The 17016-nt window shown below is 42.3% G+C and overlaps 1 protein-coding gene across 2 annotated transcripts in view; it reads right to left on the bottom strand.

The window, feature by feature from the left end:
* lrp8 (low density lipoprotein receptor-related protein 8, apolipoprotein e receptor) overlaps positions 1–16433 on the bottom strand; it is a 269034-nt gene extending 252601 nt beyond the window's left edge. For both annotated transcript variants that reach the window (XM_033965471.2, XM_055221522.1), the window contains exons 1-2: positions 16357–16433; positions 15420–15545 (exon numbers count right to left, since the gene is read on the bottom strand). In XM_033965471.2, the coding sequence (XP_033821362.1) occupies positions 15420–15545; positions 16357–16423 (193 nt within the window). In that variant the 5' untranslated portion in view covers positions 16424–16433. The remainder of the gene's footprint in view (positions 1–15419; positions 15546–16356) is intronic.
* Positions 16434–17016: the final 583 nt, after the last annotated feature.

The raw sequence follows: 17016 nt of genomic DNA, 5'->3' as shown, positions 1-17016 counted from the left end.
ATTAAAAACTGTCATGATCCGCACTGTCCGCTCCTGGTTTTCCTCCCTGTGTGCTCTTCCCCCTCCCTCACCTGCCTGTACCTGGAGCTGGGCGGAGCTCTCGGCTCCTCCCGCGCGCACCTGCTCCCCATCTGGCTAATCACCACACCTGCCGTGGATAAGAGGAGATGGGGGAAGACACTCAGTGCGAGATCGTCTGCATGTCCTCACCCTGTCTGTGTCATCCTCACCTGTTCCTGTCGTGTCGGCGTTCCTGTTGTGTCTGCGTTCCTGTCGTCCCTGCGTTCCTGTCATGCTCCGGCCCTGGATGTCTCCTGCCCGCTCTGCCCTACGCCTGTCTGGTCTGCCTGTCGTCCTGTGGTCCCTTCATGTCCCCGGTCCCTGTGTTTCCTGTGTTCCTGCTCACCTGCTCACCTGCGGATCACCCCCCGTTTGTACTTGTCCTATTCTTACAATAAATACAGTAAATCTGCCCCGAGTCTGCATCCCTTGGTCCGCTACACACACCCGTTACGACAAAAACAGACAAATCAGGCGCCTTCTTTCACCGAGGTCAGCGTTAACAACAGGTTTGATTGACAGTGTTGCCATTTGTCCGCTCCCTGCTAAACCAGAGGTGTGGGCGGGAAGGGGCGTCACCTTCAACAGCCTCGCTCTGGATTGGCTCTTTGGTTGCTATGATACTCGTGGTCGGAATTCCAAACATGGAAATCGGCTCCAAATTGGCCGGTATAACTGCTAGCCTCGATGAGCTTCTGTGGGTGACGTCACACTCACTTAGTCCACTTCTTTATAGAGTCTTTAATCTACACACACACACACACACACACAGGTATTGTCTTGCTGGCGGAGTATAAGGTGAGAGCGTTCTGGGCTTGTCATCTGTCAGGTCAGCACACGCAGGGGACAAATTGCGGACTTGATTACATTCACTATCTGAATAACGACATTAGTGTGAAGTGGGCCAGCTGCCAGTCCAACAGCGATGTACAAGGGATTCACATGCTGGAAAGGTGGGGGATCACTGTAGCACGAATAATTATAATTTTATACCACAGACTGCATTTGTGGAAGTTTATCCAAGAATATTTTAGTGAAGTAATGCTCTAAATGTGAAAGAAGGATGGAAATGGTGGGATTGAGAAGGGCTAAATATTACTGCGGTATTTCCGTTTATTCACGGGGATCGCCTTTACTGTGGTTCTCCTCGAGGTTTCTCTTTTTCCCATTGGGTTTTTTTTTAGTCTTTCCTTGCTGAGACAGGACAGAGGGCGCTCTGGGACACTTCTCCATTCACTTGTCTCTGTTTCATGGTTGATTTTCTAACTTTCTGTTATTCTTACTGACTTTCTGATTTTCTTAACTTTCCTCATGTTCAGCCCTAAGAGCTGCTGCTGTGATTTTGGGTTTAAAAATAATAAATTGCATTGGATCGGTGCTGTCCTAATAGTAAAGACCAATATTACTACAACTTTAACTTTAAGAAGGGTAAAAAAAAACATCTCATTCAAAGTGTTTAAGACTGTGCCAAGCTCACAAAACATGCAAATGATTTAGAAATACAGATAAGTTAATTTCAAACAATTACAACAACAAACACAAGAAAAGATGTACGTGTCAAACAAGTCACTCTAAAAGCCTGACATGAAGCACAACGACTCGGTCTGAAGATCCTCTGAGTGTCCACGTGCTGTTCTGTGCTGAGACTGTTTGTGAAATGTGCTCTTACACTATAGCCACATCACAAAGTGAAGCAGAAGGGCCACAGCTCAATATACAGGTGTGTTAGCATGAGTTAGCATAGCACTTTTACGAGCATCTTTAAATGGTCACGGTCACAATTTTATACAGCGCTTTTCCACCTTCAAGACACTCAAGGTGCTTTAGAGGAAAGATCCGCTCACACATTCACACACACATTCATACACCAGTGTACACAGACACTGGGGGCGAGGGGGGTTAAGTGTCTTGCCCAAGGACACAATGACAGCATTCATCTGTGGAAGCTGGAATCGCACCGCCAACGTGTGAGTCGAGGGATGAGTGGATATTTATTTATGTGACTGGGAAAGACCATGCTAATGAACAGAGATGATACAACATGAATGTAAACACACCAGATTATAGCTAACGGCTAATTTCCATCCGTTGTTCCAAGGGCTGGGGTCACAAAAGGGTCAAAATAAAAATTGCACATTACACTCATTGCACAGTCCCCATTATTTCAGTCAGTTTGGCCCCCACATTCAAATATGTCTCCACAGAAAAGTTTAAATCACATTGCCATAGATGAAGATGCTATAGATGAAGCATGTTTGGTTTGACCGTAACCAGTTTTTCATTTGAGCAATTTGACCACTTGAACCGGCAAACTTCAGCCAACCAGTGGACGAACACTCTACCAACTGAGCCACTGTCGCCCTTTAGCATTGGCAGATTTAGCGCTCAGCATGTAAAATATGTTTAAAATACGTTAATCTGTCCAGTACTGATCAAATAAATTATTAAAAATAAAATAAAACATTTGTGGTTCAATTATTTTTATAGTGAATTTTTACTCTAAACGCTAAATGATCCTTGTAGCTCTCCAAAAGTCTAGTCCCAGATTCTTAGGTTCTTAAAAACATGAAAAATCAAACTAGTTGACTTCAAATGGTTTACAGCTGTCTAATTATTCCTAATGCATTCCTAACAGCCTAATGATTCACCATGATGAGTTTATAAGCACTTTGAACATTTTCACACACACAGGCCATAGCAGAGTTTTTCCGTCACGTTAAGCTAACAACAATAGCATCCTAACTAGCGACTGAGCGATATGGGTTTTCTCATGGCAGATGCAGATAATGATTGTTGAGTTTTTTCAGATTATTTTGGGCTGATATGAAGGCTCGATCTTGATTTTGAACTTAAATTACTAAAAAACTCACCCACAAACTTTTTAAAAACAAACAAACCTATAACAGAGCTGTGTAATCATGTTTTTTGCAGTTATCTCTTCGCATTAAAGTGTTCAAACCATAGACTGTTTATATAAATGGACATAGCTAACCTGCTAGCTGCCACGTTCCAAATAAGACGCGATCATGGGCGCACTTCCAGCTCCATCGACTGTGGCTCCAATTCACTTTCTATTGAAAAACTGTGTCCACCTCTCTCTGTAACTGCTGTTGTCAGACTCGTCATTTTGGTTGTAAAATGTTCGTATTAACCCGCGCTACAGGATCCTGGGGTATTTATTTCACTAAACCAGCGGTGTGGACGGGAACGGGCGTTACCTTCAACAGCCTCGCTTCGGATTGGCTCTTTGGTTGCTATGATACTCGCTCCAGATTCGCCGCTATAACTGCTCTAGCCTCATGAGCTTCATTTGATTGGAACCGAACGCTGTGGGTGACGTCACACTCACTTAGTCCACGTCTTTACAGTCTAGGAGCGCACTAGCATCAGCAATTCCTGCGTCATGGACAACAACAACGGTTTATAATTAGATGCAGGCAGCACACAGAGGTCTCACTTTGACCCTAAGAGCTGCGTTTACGTTATGTTTGTACCGGGCCATTATAGAGAGAACTTTACTACATGGAAAAAACCCAGCGTCGACCCGTTTACACTCTCCTCGTGCCCTTTTTTACCCTGTAGCTCGTAGTTTGCGAGATGAAACCGAACAGAAAAACATGCGGATTCTGCAGAGGCTAGCATGGACTTAATCAATATAAGACTTGACCCTGAGTGAGCGTGTGCGTCCGCCTCCCGCCCATTGGCTGCTGTGTGGTTTACAACTGATTAGGCCAGCGCTCCCCTTGACCTCCTCCTCCCATTAGAACACCCCCATCCCCAGCTGTGCGTCGGGTAGTGGTATATGAAGGGACAGCAGGTGACCAAAATGTGTTTTCGACTTTGCCTAGAGCCTCTCCGCAGTATATGTGTGGGCGGGTATTCATAACAACGCGGGGACTAATATTTGTTCATATGTTTTAGCTTCCTGTTATGTGTGTTATGTGTTTTTGGGACTTTTCACCATTCAGTTTTGAATTGGAAATTGGAATACATGCTCAATTCACGGGGATCCGACTCCTATAGGGTTTAGGTTAAGGTTAAGCAAATAGTACATGTGGTTAAAGATCCTATATTATGCAAAACTGACTCTTGTGACCTTTAAGACATGTTGCAATTCCGTTACTTCCTCAAAAACATACCTGGAGATGTGTTTTGTTTCATTCACAAATGTTTGAGTAACACTTTTCTACATCTCCAAAGCTCGAAATGCTCTTTTCCACACTGTCATGTCATGAAGTGGTAGTTTAAGTTCCAACAGCTCCTTTTACCTTTTGTTTACTAGAGTTTGGCGATTCCAGGGCTGAAATTATCCAAATGATTCTAGTGAAGGTGTATGGAGTTTAAAAACACAGTGGAGCACTTCCTGTATTACCACATGACATCACAAGGTCGAACGGAGTGTTTTCAGTTTGAGAGAAGAACTCAGCCTAAATATGCAGGTTTGTTTGTGTGTTAAACATGTGTGGATGAAACAAAAACACAACTCCAGGTCTGTTTGTGATGAGGAAACATTAGAACAGATCAGAACATTGTGTAATATGGGCCCTTTAAGATAAGGACCAGTGAATGTAAGTCAAGGTAATGTCCACAAAAAGCATAGAAACCCGCCGTGTGTGTGGGCGTGCGTGGGCGGGGCCTAGGACGTAACACTGGTGGCGTGAAATCTGCTGTGATGGGTCCTCTATGGGAAGCCGAGGAGGAGACGCTCTTCTCGGCTCTGACCTATTGTCCTGCCAAGCCAAACTACCACACACAATCTTTGTTTGGGACAGAGCTCTGCCTTTGTTTGAGCTCAACGATCTCCAGCTGGTTTCAAAAGTTCACGGCAAAGTTCAAAATCTACTTCCAAGTCTCTAATGTACATCTGTGTTGTGTTATTCACTTCTGTGTGTGGTGTATTAAGAATCAGAGATAGAACGACACATCTGATGTAGCTGATGTACCGGGCCGATATTTGCCCTTTGTTACCTATGGGCTATCGGCCTTAAATCTCCTGCCAAAGTCGATATTTGGTTGGTCTCATGGGACGATATTGAAATTTTCTGTGACGATGATCATAGCCAAAATAATTGTGATAAACGATTATATCACGATAATGATTAAGGTTGTTTAACTGAAATTTGGAGGCCCAGGTCAATAAGGCTCACATAGCCCCCTGTGATACAAATTAAAAGGAAGAGGGTCTAATTCTGGGCCCCTAAGACAACAGACCCCTTTGTCCCCCCTGTTGACTCCCCTGGGGATAAGTAATTTTTTTCTAGCATGTTGAAATGAGTATCTAGTTTCGATACTAGTTTTCGTATTGATTAATCTAATGAACAATTACTATCGACCCTTTTTATCAAGATAAATTACATTATTGTTAATCATCCCATCACTTGTTTTTACTGCTAACCCATTATGGAGCTGTGCCATGCCATCATCGTACGGGAGTGTTCAAATACAGCTTTATGCAGAGCAGGGATGGGACAATAAACAATATAATTTATTGTGATAAAAAGGGTTGACAGTAATCGTTCATGGGACATTTTATATAATCGTGATAATCGCCAACAAAGATAATTGCCGTTATATCACCAGAACGTGCAGAAAAAAAGGAGGGACAAAACAACCCAGGACTGCAGCCTTTTCCTATTAATTTGTATTAGAGGGGGGCCCATGTGAGTCTTGTTGCCCCGGGCCCCCAAATTTCAGTCGACGGCCCTGCTCATCCAGATTATCTCTCCTAAATCATAGTTGTTTTCACTGATAACAAAGTACAATACTATAACAGTTATTTAAACATGGAACTTATTCATAATATTAAAATAATCATTCATATCCATAATATTTTTAAACAGTCAGCAACTTTATTATTGTGATATAATTGTTTATCGCAATTATTTTGGCCATGATAATCGTGACACAAAATTTGAATATCGCTTCATGCGCTTATAGCTAGAATCAGCCTTGATAGTCGCCTGCGTAAGTGTGTGTCTGGATCAATACAGCAGTTATCTACCAATTGTTCTGTTCAAAGTAACACTAACCGCCGCATATACAGAAGCATATGGCCTATTTATTTACATGCTGCATTATTCAAAAGGCCAGAAGAAGAATAAAGGAGTAAAGATATGATTCTAATTGGATTTAATACCTTGATGTCGTGTTTAAACCATAGTCCCTTCACGCAGCTGTATATGGGTCATAAAGACACGCACAGACGGAGTGTTTTCAATTCTCACATTGGAATGATTCTATGTTCAAATGTAAGACAGCGCACACACGCAGAGGAAAAAGCAGAATTAACACTTTACAACCGTTTCCCTGGGCAACGAGAGCCCAATCTACCAAGAGATGTGTTGGAAACGAAGCAGAGCAGAGAGAGGAGGAGGAAGAGGAGGAGGAGGAAGAAGGGCCAGAGGAAAACACACAAGCCAATCAGATTAGCCTAGCATAGAAATATCACTCATGTTATTAAAGTGAGCGCCGACTTTCACAACGACAACGGCTGTGAGTCATAAAGGTTTCATAAAGAGCTGGGCGATATAGGTTATAGATTATATAGATTTTTCCCCTAATTATCAACCTCGAGTTTGGATTGGATCTTCTTCCATCTTATTAAAAACAAACAGGTGACTTCAAGTTTAGACGGAAGGAAATATCGACGATGAATGATATTATTGAAACTCTTCCAGTGACACAAAAACATAAAAGTAGAATTATCCTCAAAAACTATTCTTACTTTATTTTTAGTTATTTTTCTACTTTTAATTTTTGTATTATATTATTTATTTTAATGTTTAATTACATTATATATATATATATATATATATATATATATATATATGCAGTTGTATTATGTGGTTTTATTATGAGGTTAAAAATCACAAATGGCAGACAGAAACACTTTGGTAGTGAGTTTGGTAGTAAGCTTCCACAACTAAACTCTAATCATAGAAATGGAAAAATAACGCAAAGTTTATTTATTTAACCTTTATTTTACCAGGTAGGTCGGTTGAGAACCAATTCTCATTTTCAACGACGACCTGGCCAAGAGGCAGAAATTTCAACATACAACAGAATAACATCCATACAGGCAGAGACAAGACAAAACAACAACACTAAGACACTTCCTATTTTCCACTGTTTACATACATACACATAGGTGAGTTCCCGACTAGTGCAAAGGAAAAGTCCCGACAATAAATACTGATCCCAAAAATATTGTTCCAACTTTCATATTTAGACGATATAGTGACCATCGTGACACGCCTCATTGATCGGACCAATAACTCCAGAGAAATCCACAGTTAAAGTTTGGAACGAGCTAAAAGTACGAGCATGCTAACGACGGAAACACATGAAGTGAGGTCTTAAGTTTCACTCATAAATGGTGAGAAAATAGTCGGCTACTTAATGTAACTTTGATTATAATAATGAGAAGCACCAGAGGAGAGAAAGAGGAGAAAAGAGGAGGAGATTGGAGACAGATTTAAGTAAAAAAGACACATGGGGAGATAAAGAGACTCAGAACCTTCACGTAAACAAGAGCCGTGACTCGTCTTCAGTCCCACGAAAGTTTAGATCGTGATATGTCCACCTTTTTATTTTAATATATATAAAGAAGCTGACCATTTTTCCCCAGTCATCAATAAAGGTTTAATCAAGTCAATTTCAGTCACTCATTTGGAAAATTTTGTTACGGGACAGGTTTGGATGATAAAATAATTACACAATAAAAATCCAAGTTCTACCTGCATTTCCTGTTCTTAACGTGTAAATTGCCGTGTAAGACTCCTCCTTGTCGAGTTGCATAACAAATCTGGAATAAATGTGGGTAATGTTTAACGTGTCGATTTTGCGGTAGGATCGTGCTCGTTGGGAGTCACGATCATTAAATTATCGTCTTATTGATCAACACGTGACAGATGGAACTATTAGTTTTAGTGTTAGACATTTATGGTGTGTAACTGGCGACAGATTTGAGCTGTTCTCAGTCTCTGCTCTGGTATCGGTTGATATGAGGTGGAGGATGTAGTATCAGAATCGATATCGGAACTGAAAAAGTTAAATCAGCTCATCTCTACTCTGTATAGAATGGATTTTAAGCGGCGTGCAAAATAACACAGCAACGAACGACAACAGACGGGACAATATTCGATGTACTGTTGTGTAATCTGTGCAGCGGTGAAACAAAACAAAGTACAAGTAGTAAAGTACTGTACTTAAGTAGAATTTTGAGGTATCTGGACTTGACTTAAATACATTTTACAGTGGATACTTTTTTTTTACTTCACTACATTTGAGAGCAGGTATCTGTACTTTCTACTCCATTACATTTTTTAACAAGTACTTTTCATATGATTTGAGGGGTTATTTTTATCATTATCGTGGAAACATCCTGACCAAAGTTTTAGAGTTTGAGCTTCGGCTTTGAGCAAAACAAAAATAAATACACAAAATTCATCCTCCTCATCCTCTTTCCTCCTCCTCCTCTCTCATCGTCCTCCTCCTCCTCCTCCTCCTTGTCCTCCTCTCCTCTCCCATCCTCCTCCTCTTCTTCTCTCGTCCTGCTCCTCTTCTTCTCTCATCCTCCTCCTCTCTCCTCTCCTATCCTCCTCCTCCTTGTCTTCCTCTCATCTCCTCTCTCATCCTCTTCTTCTCCTCTCGTCCTCCTCTCTCCTCTCCTGTCCTCCTCCTCCCCTCTCTCATTCTCCTCTTCTTCTCTCGTCCTCCTCTTCCTCTTCTTCTTCTCCTCCTCTCATATTGCTCCTCTTCTTCTTCTCTCATCCTCCTCCTCCTCCCTCTCTCCTCCTCCACCGCATGATTTTTTAATCTATGTCTCTACATTTAACCTTTAATAAATGAACAACACTTGTGTGAAATACTTTTATTTTTTACTCGTAAAGTACATTTTTAAATAGGTACTTACTTTGTGTTTTTTTTTTTTTCATGTGATACTTTAAATTTTACTTGAGTTACTTTTTCCCTCAGTATCTGTTCTTTTACTTCCCTATAAATCACACAGCCACGTTTTCTTCACATGCCCCTGGTCTGTCTATCCCTCCCTCTTTTCTTCTTCTCTTCCTGATGGAGCGGTGCCAGGTGACGGGCTCAAACCTGACGTTGGGAGAGCTGGCACGGCGCCCGTCACCGCGCATCGCACAATTGGATTTATACTTTCTCCTGATCCGTCGGCTTTATAACAACAGGAGCGAAGCAAACCCCGCGGTACAAGACGAGACGACGTGAGACCATGAGCACCGACATCCGCCCGGGGGCTAAAGAGGAAGAGGAGCGGACGAGGGAGGAGGAGGAGAAAGAGAGGGGGAGATGAAGGCGGAACTAGAGATCAAATCAGCCATTAAGAAACAAAAGTAAACCAAGATTCCAGGAAAGTGCAGATCCACCTCTCTCCACTCACCTCGGCCGTTGGAGGTGGAGCAGTGAGCGGCTGAATCACCTGTTTAATTGTTATGAGGAGTAATGTCAAGTACAAATGTGAACAAATGAAGAGCAGCAGGACGTGACGCAGCAATACAAGCAGCAGTAATAGTAGTAGTAGTAGTATCGATAGCAATGCAGAATATTTCACTAGCATAACAATGCAAGTAGCAGCAGCAGCAGTAGGAGTAGAAAAACTGATAGAAATGGAGACTAAAAACAATCCAGAATACTTCACTAACGTAACAATGCAAGTAGTAGCAGAGGTACTGGTGGTGGTGGTAGTAGTAGCAGCAAAATGGATAGAAATGCAGAGTACTTCACTGACGTAGCAATATAAGCAGTAGTAGTAGCAGCAGCAGTCGAATTGAGTATTGTAGCAATGCAAGTAGCACTAGTAGTAGTAACAGCAGGAGTAACAGCAATAGTAGTGGCAAAATCGATAGAAATGTAGAGGACTTCACTAATGCAACAATGCAAGTAGTACTAGTAGTAGAAGTAGTAGTAGTGGCAATAAAATCAATAACAATCTAGAATACTTCACTAACGTACCAATGCAAGTAGTAGAAGAAGTACTGGTGGTAGTAGTAGCAGCAGCAGAAAAATCAATAGGAACGCGGAGTACTTCACTGACGTAGCAATGTAAGTAGTAGTAGTAGTAGTAGCAGCAGCAGTCGTAGTAAAATCAATAAAATAAAAATGTAAGCAGCTGTAGTAGTAGTAGTAGTAGTAAAAACGATAGTGATGCAGAGTACTGTAGCAATGCAAGTAGCAGTAGTAGTAGAAGAAGCAGTAAAATTGATAGCAATGCAGAGTAGTAGTAATAGTGGTAGTAGTCATGGTAATAATCCAGAGTACTTCATTGATGTAGCAATGCAAGCAGCAGTAGTAGCAGTAGTACTAGTAGTAAAATTGAGTACTTCACTGGATCTGAAACTGTTTTTACAAAAGATGTGACAATCAGACACGTTTTCTCCATATTCGCTTTAGTTTTACATTTACTCAAAATCTTCAGTGTGGTGAGTCGGACAGAAGCTGCAGGACTCGTTTAAACTGCACAAACTCTGAAATAGATTTTGACTAAACGATGCCCGAGTACACACAACCGCACAACCAAACAGAAAACACTTACGTAACAAAGCGAACTCTGTTATAACAAACACCCCAAAAACCAACACCAAACACCTGGAGGAGCGTTCTCCCAGTGTCCACCCCCAAAGACGTCCACACCTGCTCCACTAACAAAGACCTCATCAAACTCTCGTTCCACTTCAATCAAACCCGATCCTCTCCGTCAGTCTCTCCGATCGATGCCACGCGCTGGTGAGCGTCGGGGGCGGGCACCCGGGGCGCTCCCCAGAGGCCCCTCACCAGATGCGGTGACGGGGAGGAAGAGCGCGGGGTACGGCTGGTTGGTTACGGTGAAGATGTGGACCATAGAATTGTACTCGCCGAAGCAATTATGAGCGTGACAAATAGTAGTATAGTAATTACTCAGTTGGTTGTCAGTTCAATTTGTGATTAGAGCGAGTAGGAAACGTTTAAACTGGAAGCGATTTTGAATGGAATATGTTTTAATGTTTCAATTACCAGCCCGACCAACACAAGAGCAACATATACAGAAACTACAGACTGTATAAAGAAGTGGACTGAGTGAATGTGACGTCACCCACAGCGTTCAGCTCCAGTCAAATGAAGCGAGTCGAGGTTAGAGCAGTTATAGCGGCCAATTTGGAGCCGAGTTTCATTTTTGGAATTCCAAATGTGAGTATCATAGCAACCAAAGAGCCAATCTGGAGCAAGGCTGTTGAAGGTAACGCCACTTCCTACCCACACTGCTTAGCAATGCTGCCAATCAAATCTGTTACTAATGCGAGCGGGAGTGATCTCAGGGAAAGAAGGCGCATGATTTGTCTGCCATTAACGTTCATATTTTGATTTACAGACACAATAGTGAAATAAAAACCTTAGGATCATGTAGAGCGAGTTAATACAAACATTTTAGAACCAAAATGATGAGTGACAGCAGCAGTTACAGAGAGAGGGGCCACAGCTTTTCAATAGAAAGTGAATTGAAGCCAGAGTTGATGGAGCCAGAAGTGCACACATGCTCACAGTCTAGGGTTGGAGCATTTGCATTTATTTCTGTCAAATGCTCATACAAATAACATTTTTCAAATTCATAATTTCTTTGCTCTTTGGACACATTTATAATCATTGAAAAAACTATATTTGGTTAGTGTCGGATTATAGCAGATTTAAAACACAACTTAAAATGCCCAAAAATCAACATTGATGAGTTGCGTGTTCGTCCAACAACCAGAGGGTCAGAGGTTCTGTTCTCGCACTCGACTATAAACATGTTTCCAAATTTCAAGTGCGATATGTTGCTGAAGTAAATATTGACGATAAACTGTAATATTGAAACCAAAAAACTATTTTAAATGTACAAAATTGTAAAAATAAAAATAAAAATATGAACTGCAAAAAACAAGGTTTGATTCTCACTCTTGACTATAAAAATGTTTCTAAACATCTGAAACTGAAGCCTATTTTGATTTTGAACTAGCCTTGGAGTGAGATGAGGCCCAATTTCCACGAGATGAGACACGACGCGAGATTAGGCCCAAGAGAACAAAGAACAAAGATGACATTTTGACATTTTGAGTGGTTTAGTTCACCATTTTGGCAAAACCATTTTTGATTTACTTGAATATTTTTGCCATCTTTGTCATGTCTTTGTGTTTACGATCTAGAGCCAGCACTTCACCCTTTTTATCCAATCCAAACGTAAACATATGGAAAACTAATCTCCCAGGAGCATTTTTCTCATGAGTTCACAATCTTTTTTGCAATTTTGAAGTGCGATATATTGCTGAAGTAAATAAAGACAATAAACGAACAAACTGAAAACAACAAAACTATCCCCAACAAACTATTCTGCATAAAAATGTTTCCAAACGCTTTTAAACATCTGAAACTGAAAGCATGTTACTTCTACAGCTCAAATCTCGTCTTGATACAGAAAATTAACCAAGAAAAAGTCCCCAAAATAAAAACTGACCTCCAGAAATGACTGTTCCATCTGTCCAACTGAACGACACATGGATATAGTGACGTCGTGACAGGACGATTTCGAACTAAAGTCATAAATACATGGATGTTTTATTTGCACGTCACGTGGCTCCAGAGTGTAACGTTACAAAGCTACACTAACGCCGTAGTGTCTATAAGGCAATCATGTTTGATGCAAGATGTGAAACAGCATAATTATAGTCTTATAGAAGCTTCAAAGTTGTAGAAAAAGCCACTTCCTGAATCATCATGAAAAGTGTGAACGCAAACAGAAATAACCCGACTCTTACAACTATTTTTTTTACTTTATAAACTCGACAATTCACCGCTAAACATCATATTCTGAGTTGGTCCCATATCACACAAAATTTACTCTTGTGAGCTGTAAGTCATGTTCTAATGATGTTCCCTCCTCAAAAACAGACCTGGAGTTGTGTTTTGTTTCATTCACACATGTTTGAGTAACACTTTATTATTAGTCTGTCTACATCTCCAAGACTCAAAATGCTCTGTTCCACCTTGTGATGTCATGAAGTGGCACTTTTCAAGTTAACAGCTCTGTGGGGAAGTTGGCTGATGTGGTCAAAGTAGGAGGCAAACATGTATTTAGCCAGACAAAAAATTATTTTGATCTACTGCAGTAAACTGTGGAAAAAATATATACAAATGTACAAAATATAACTGTGCTCAACTTAAGCAAATGCAACAGAAATTAAGAAATCAAGGAAAAACCCATGTGTCATCGGCTTCACTGACTGGTTTAAATACACTCCTCAACAGGAAAACTAAGTTGACATTAACGGAACCAAAGACCACTTTGTCACAAGGTGCTTTTACCTTTAGTTCAGTAAATATTGGCAATTCAAGTCGTGGAAATCATCCAAAAGATTCTAGTGGAGTTTAAAAACACAGTGAAGCACTTCCTGTATTACCACATGACATCACAAAGTGGAACAGAGTGTTTCCAGTTTGAGAGAAGAACTCAGCCTAAACATGCAGGGTTTGTGTGTTAAACACGTGTGAATGAAACAAAACACAACTCCAGGTCTGTTTGTGAGGAGGAAACAACATTAGAACATTGGCTTTTTAATAGACAACAACTTTAAACTTGACAACTTTAAACTTAATAGACAACACATTTAAACTTGCAACAGTCCTGCAGTTTGATCACGTCACCATCAGACTCAGGCAGAGCTGGTTGAGCAGAGCGAACGTCTGTCCGATAACAAAGCTTCCATTATCCCCAGTCTGCAGATAAAGCTAATAAAAATAACATTATGAAATAGGTCTGCTCTGACCTCGGGTGGTTCTACGCTGCAGCTGTAATGAGGAAAAATGAGTGAAATTCCCAGAGCCATGTGACCTGAGCTCCAATCTGGGATCAACGGTTCAGCACCAGCGTCTGCAGATTAACAACTCAGATTCCAGTGGGTAAATCAGCTTAAAGCGGCCAGAGTAATGTCATTCACTCAAAAGTAGCCCTCCTCCCAAAGGGGCCATGTTTTAATGTTCCCTTATCACAAACAGACCTGGAGTTGTGTTTTGTTTCATTCACACATGTTTAAAAATCCCGTTCTTTTCTCAAACAGAAAACACTCTGCTCCACCTTGTGATGTCATGAAGTGGTGATACAGTGTTACTCAAACATGTGTGAATGAAACAAAACACAACTCCAGGTCTGTTTTTGAGGAGGAAACAACATTAGAACATGACTTAAACCTCACAAGAGTCAGTTTTGTGTGATACAGGACCTTTAATATGATGTCTGTCTAATCCCGTTGTCGTCCAGGTCGGTTCCAAAGCAAAGTTTTGAAGAGCGCCCCCTGTCCCCAGACCCTCCTCCTGCAAGAAACACTGTCCCAGAGCGCCCCCTGTCCTCAGACCCTCCTCCTGCAGGAAACACTGTCCCAGAGCGCCCCCTGTCCTCAGACCCTCCTCCTGCAGGAAACACTGTCCCAGAGCGCCCCCTGTCCTCAGACCCTCCTCCTGCAGGAAACACTGTCCCAGAGCGCCCCCTGTCCTCAGACCCTCCTTCTCAGCAAAGAAAAACAAAACAAAGAAATATTAATGTAAAAAAAACAGTGGGAAAAAGAGGAAGCTCGAGGAGAACCACAGTGAACGAGACATCCACTCCCATGGGCTAGACCGGGACTAGACCGGGAGTAGACCGGGACTAGACCGGGACTAGACCGGGACTAGACCAGAACTAGACCAGAACCAGGACTGAACCAGGACTAGACCAGGTCTAAATGAGGACCAAACCAGGTCTAAACAATGTCTAAACCAGGTCTAAACCCGGACTAAACCAGATCTAGACCAGAACTAGACAAGGAGTGAACCAGGACTGAACCAGGTCTAAACCTGGACTGGCAGCTGCAGATGTGTCCAGATCCATTTGCAGATAGAGTAAAGGGGTCATTCTAGTCAGATAATTACCATGACCTACAAATTATCATTACTGCAATGAATAAAACTGCAGAGTAATACCTCATAATACTCAAATACTGTGCATCACTTGTGCCAAAGTTCCACTACAATCTGACAACAGCAGCTCCAATATCGACAGTTCTGGAGATGAATCTATTCATCTGTCAACCGCAAACCAACTTCAGTCCCTTCCCGACATCAACTTGGACAGTACCCTGTGAATAATACTTCCTAATCCTCTATATTCCAAAAGATTATGATGATTATTGACCTGTCAGCACTCACAACGTTTCGCAAATCAATGTTCAATGCACAAACGCCCCCAGACGCCCTCAGACCAACATCAAAAACTTCATATTCCTCCAAACCAACACTTTCGAATCCACAAGTGCCAACAAACCAAGCAAAAACCACTGATTTCGAGTACTTACGACAGTTTTCTTCATCACTATTATCCGAGCAATCGTCATCATCATCACATCTCCACAGGGTCGGGATGCAGCGCCCGTTCCCGCACTGGAACTGCCCTGTCTCGCAATCCGATTCCACGTGAGTTCCTGGTAGAAACAAGAAAATAAAGAGATATTAGTGTGAATGTAATAAACGCTGTGTTTTGTATGACACGTGCTGCAAACAACTACACAAGGAGGAAGAGTGAGAGAAAGCACGTGGTTTTACTAGAGCAACTGACAAGATGCTGTAAACATTGGAACAGTCAGAAGAACAGCTTGAAATCTACAATAGTTTTGGAAATAGATTGTGTTTCATTTCAAATCTAGGACCTGTCATTGTGTTTTTAGGCACCATCTTCTTATCACCAACCAATCTTCCCCAATAATGCAACATATTCGTCTTATCTCTCATATTTCTTGCCTCTAGTCACCCACACAAGCCTATTATTTCCAGGAGCCACAAATATGATTGATTGCTTCTGTGCAGACCCTGAAGGCTGTCCCGGCTGTGACCGCACGCGCCTGCCACACTGACCCATAACACTCCCCGACTCCCCTTACGCACACCACTGAAGCTTTTAATGACGCTTCTGCTGCGTAAAACCAGCGAAGCGGCGGTTTGCACTTTGTAAACACACGAGTGCGCGTAGCTACGGCTCCAAAAACGCGTCCACACCAGTGACTCCAAGTCCGCTGCGTTCACACACGTGTAAAGAGACACACGGGGGAAACCTGTCCATTTCCTTCCGCTATTGTCACGCGCACTGCCAAAGCGAACGACAAGTGAGAACGAGAAGCAGGCATCGGGTTTTGGGGAGGCAGTGACAAAGCCCGTTTCTGTTTCTGCTGCAGGGGACGTGGATCCAGAACAGTCTCCCCCTGATTTCACTGATGGAAATGTGGGATCGTGGCTCACCTTTTGCGCATCGGAGCTCGGTCAGAAACAAATGCACAAGAATAAGCTTCCACACGTCAGTCCACATGGTTAGATCCGATCCGGTGAGGGCGCGTGAGAGTGGAGGGTCCCCCAGAGAGCGTGTCCCGGCCCCGGTCAGTGCGTCAGTGGTGCTGGTGGTGTGTTGGATCGTCCCCCGCGCTCTCAGACTGTGCTGCTGCTGACTGACTGCTCTGTGGCCGCTCGGCTCCGCTTTGAATGGGTGACGCTGAGGGGCGGAGAGAGGCGCGCGGAGAGAGGCGCGCGGAGAGGAGAGGATGGAGCTGCGCCTGCGGCTGGAGGAGTGGAAACAGGAGAGAAAACTACCACGGGATGGAGAGAGGATGGGGACAGGGTGACAGGGAAAAGGGTCAGGGGTTGAGATGCTGAGTCATGCCGTGAAAGCTTAAAAAAAAAACAAAAAAAACAACAACTTTTACGCACAGTTTAAATCAGTTGTGGATGGTCATGTCTCCAGTGTGATCTAAAAGAGGCTGTTGTAACTGTAATGTCACATGAGGAAATGCTTCTGAAATGACCTTCTCTGGACTTTTTATGGGAAGTTTTGGAAAACAAAGAACAGGGTCAGGAGGAGCAGTAAAATAAGCTGTGTAATGATACAAATACTGATTCTATACAAGA

The sequence above is a fragment of the Periophthalmus magnuspinnatus genome, chromosome 4 (genome assembly GCF_009829125.3).
Source record: "Periophthalmus magnuspinnatus isolate fPerMag1 chromosome 4, fPerMag1.2.pri, whole genome shotgun sequence".
NCBI lineage: Eukaryota > Metazoa > Chordata > Actinopteri > Gobiiformes > Gobiidae > Periophthalmus > Periophthalmus magnuspinnatus.
This window is presented reverse-complemented; position numbering and strand designations above follow the sequence as displayed.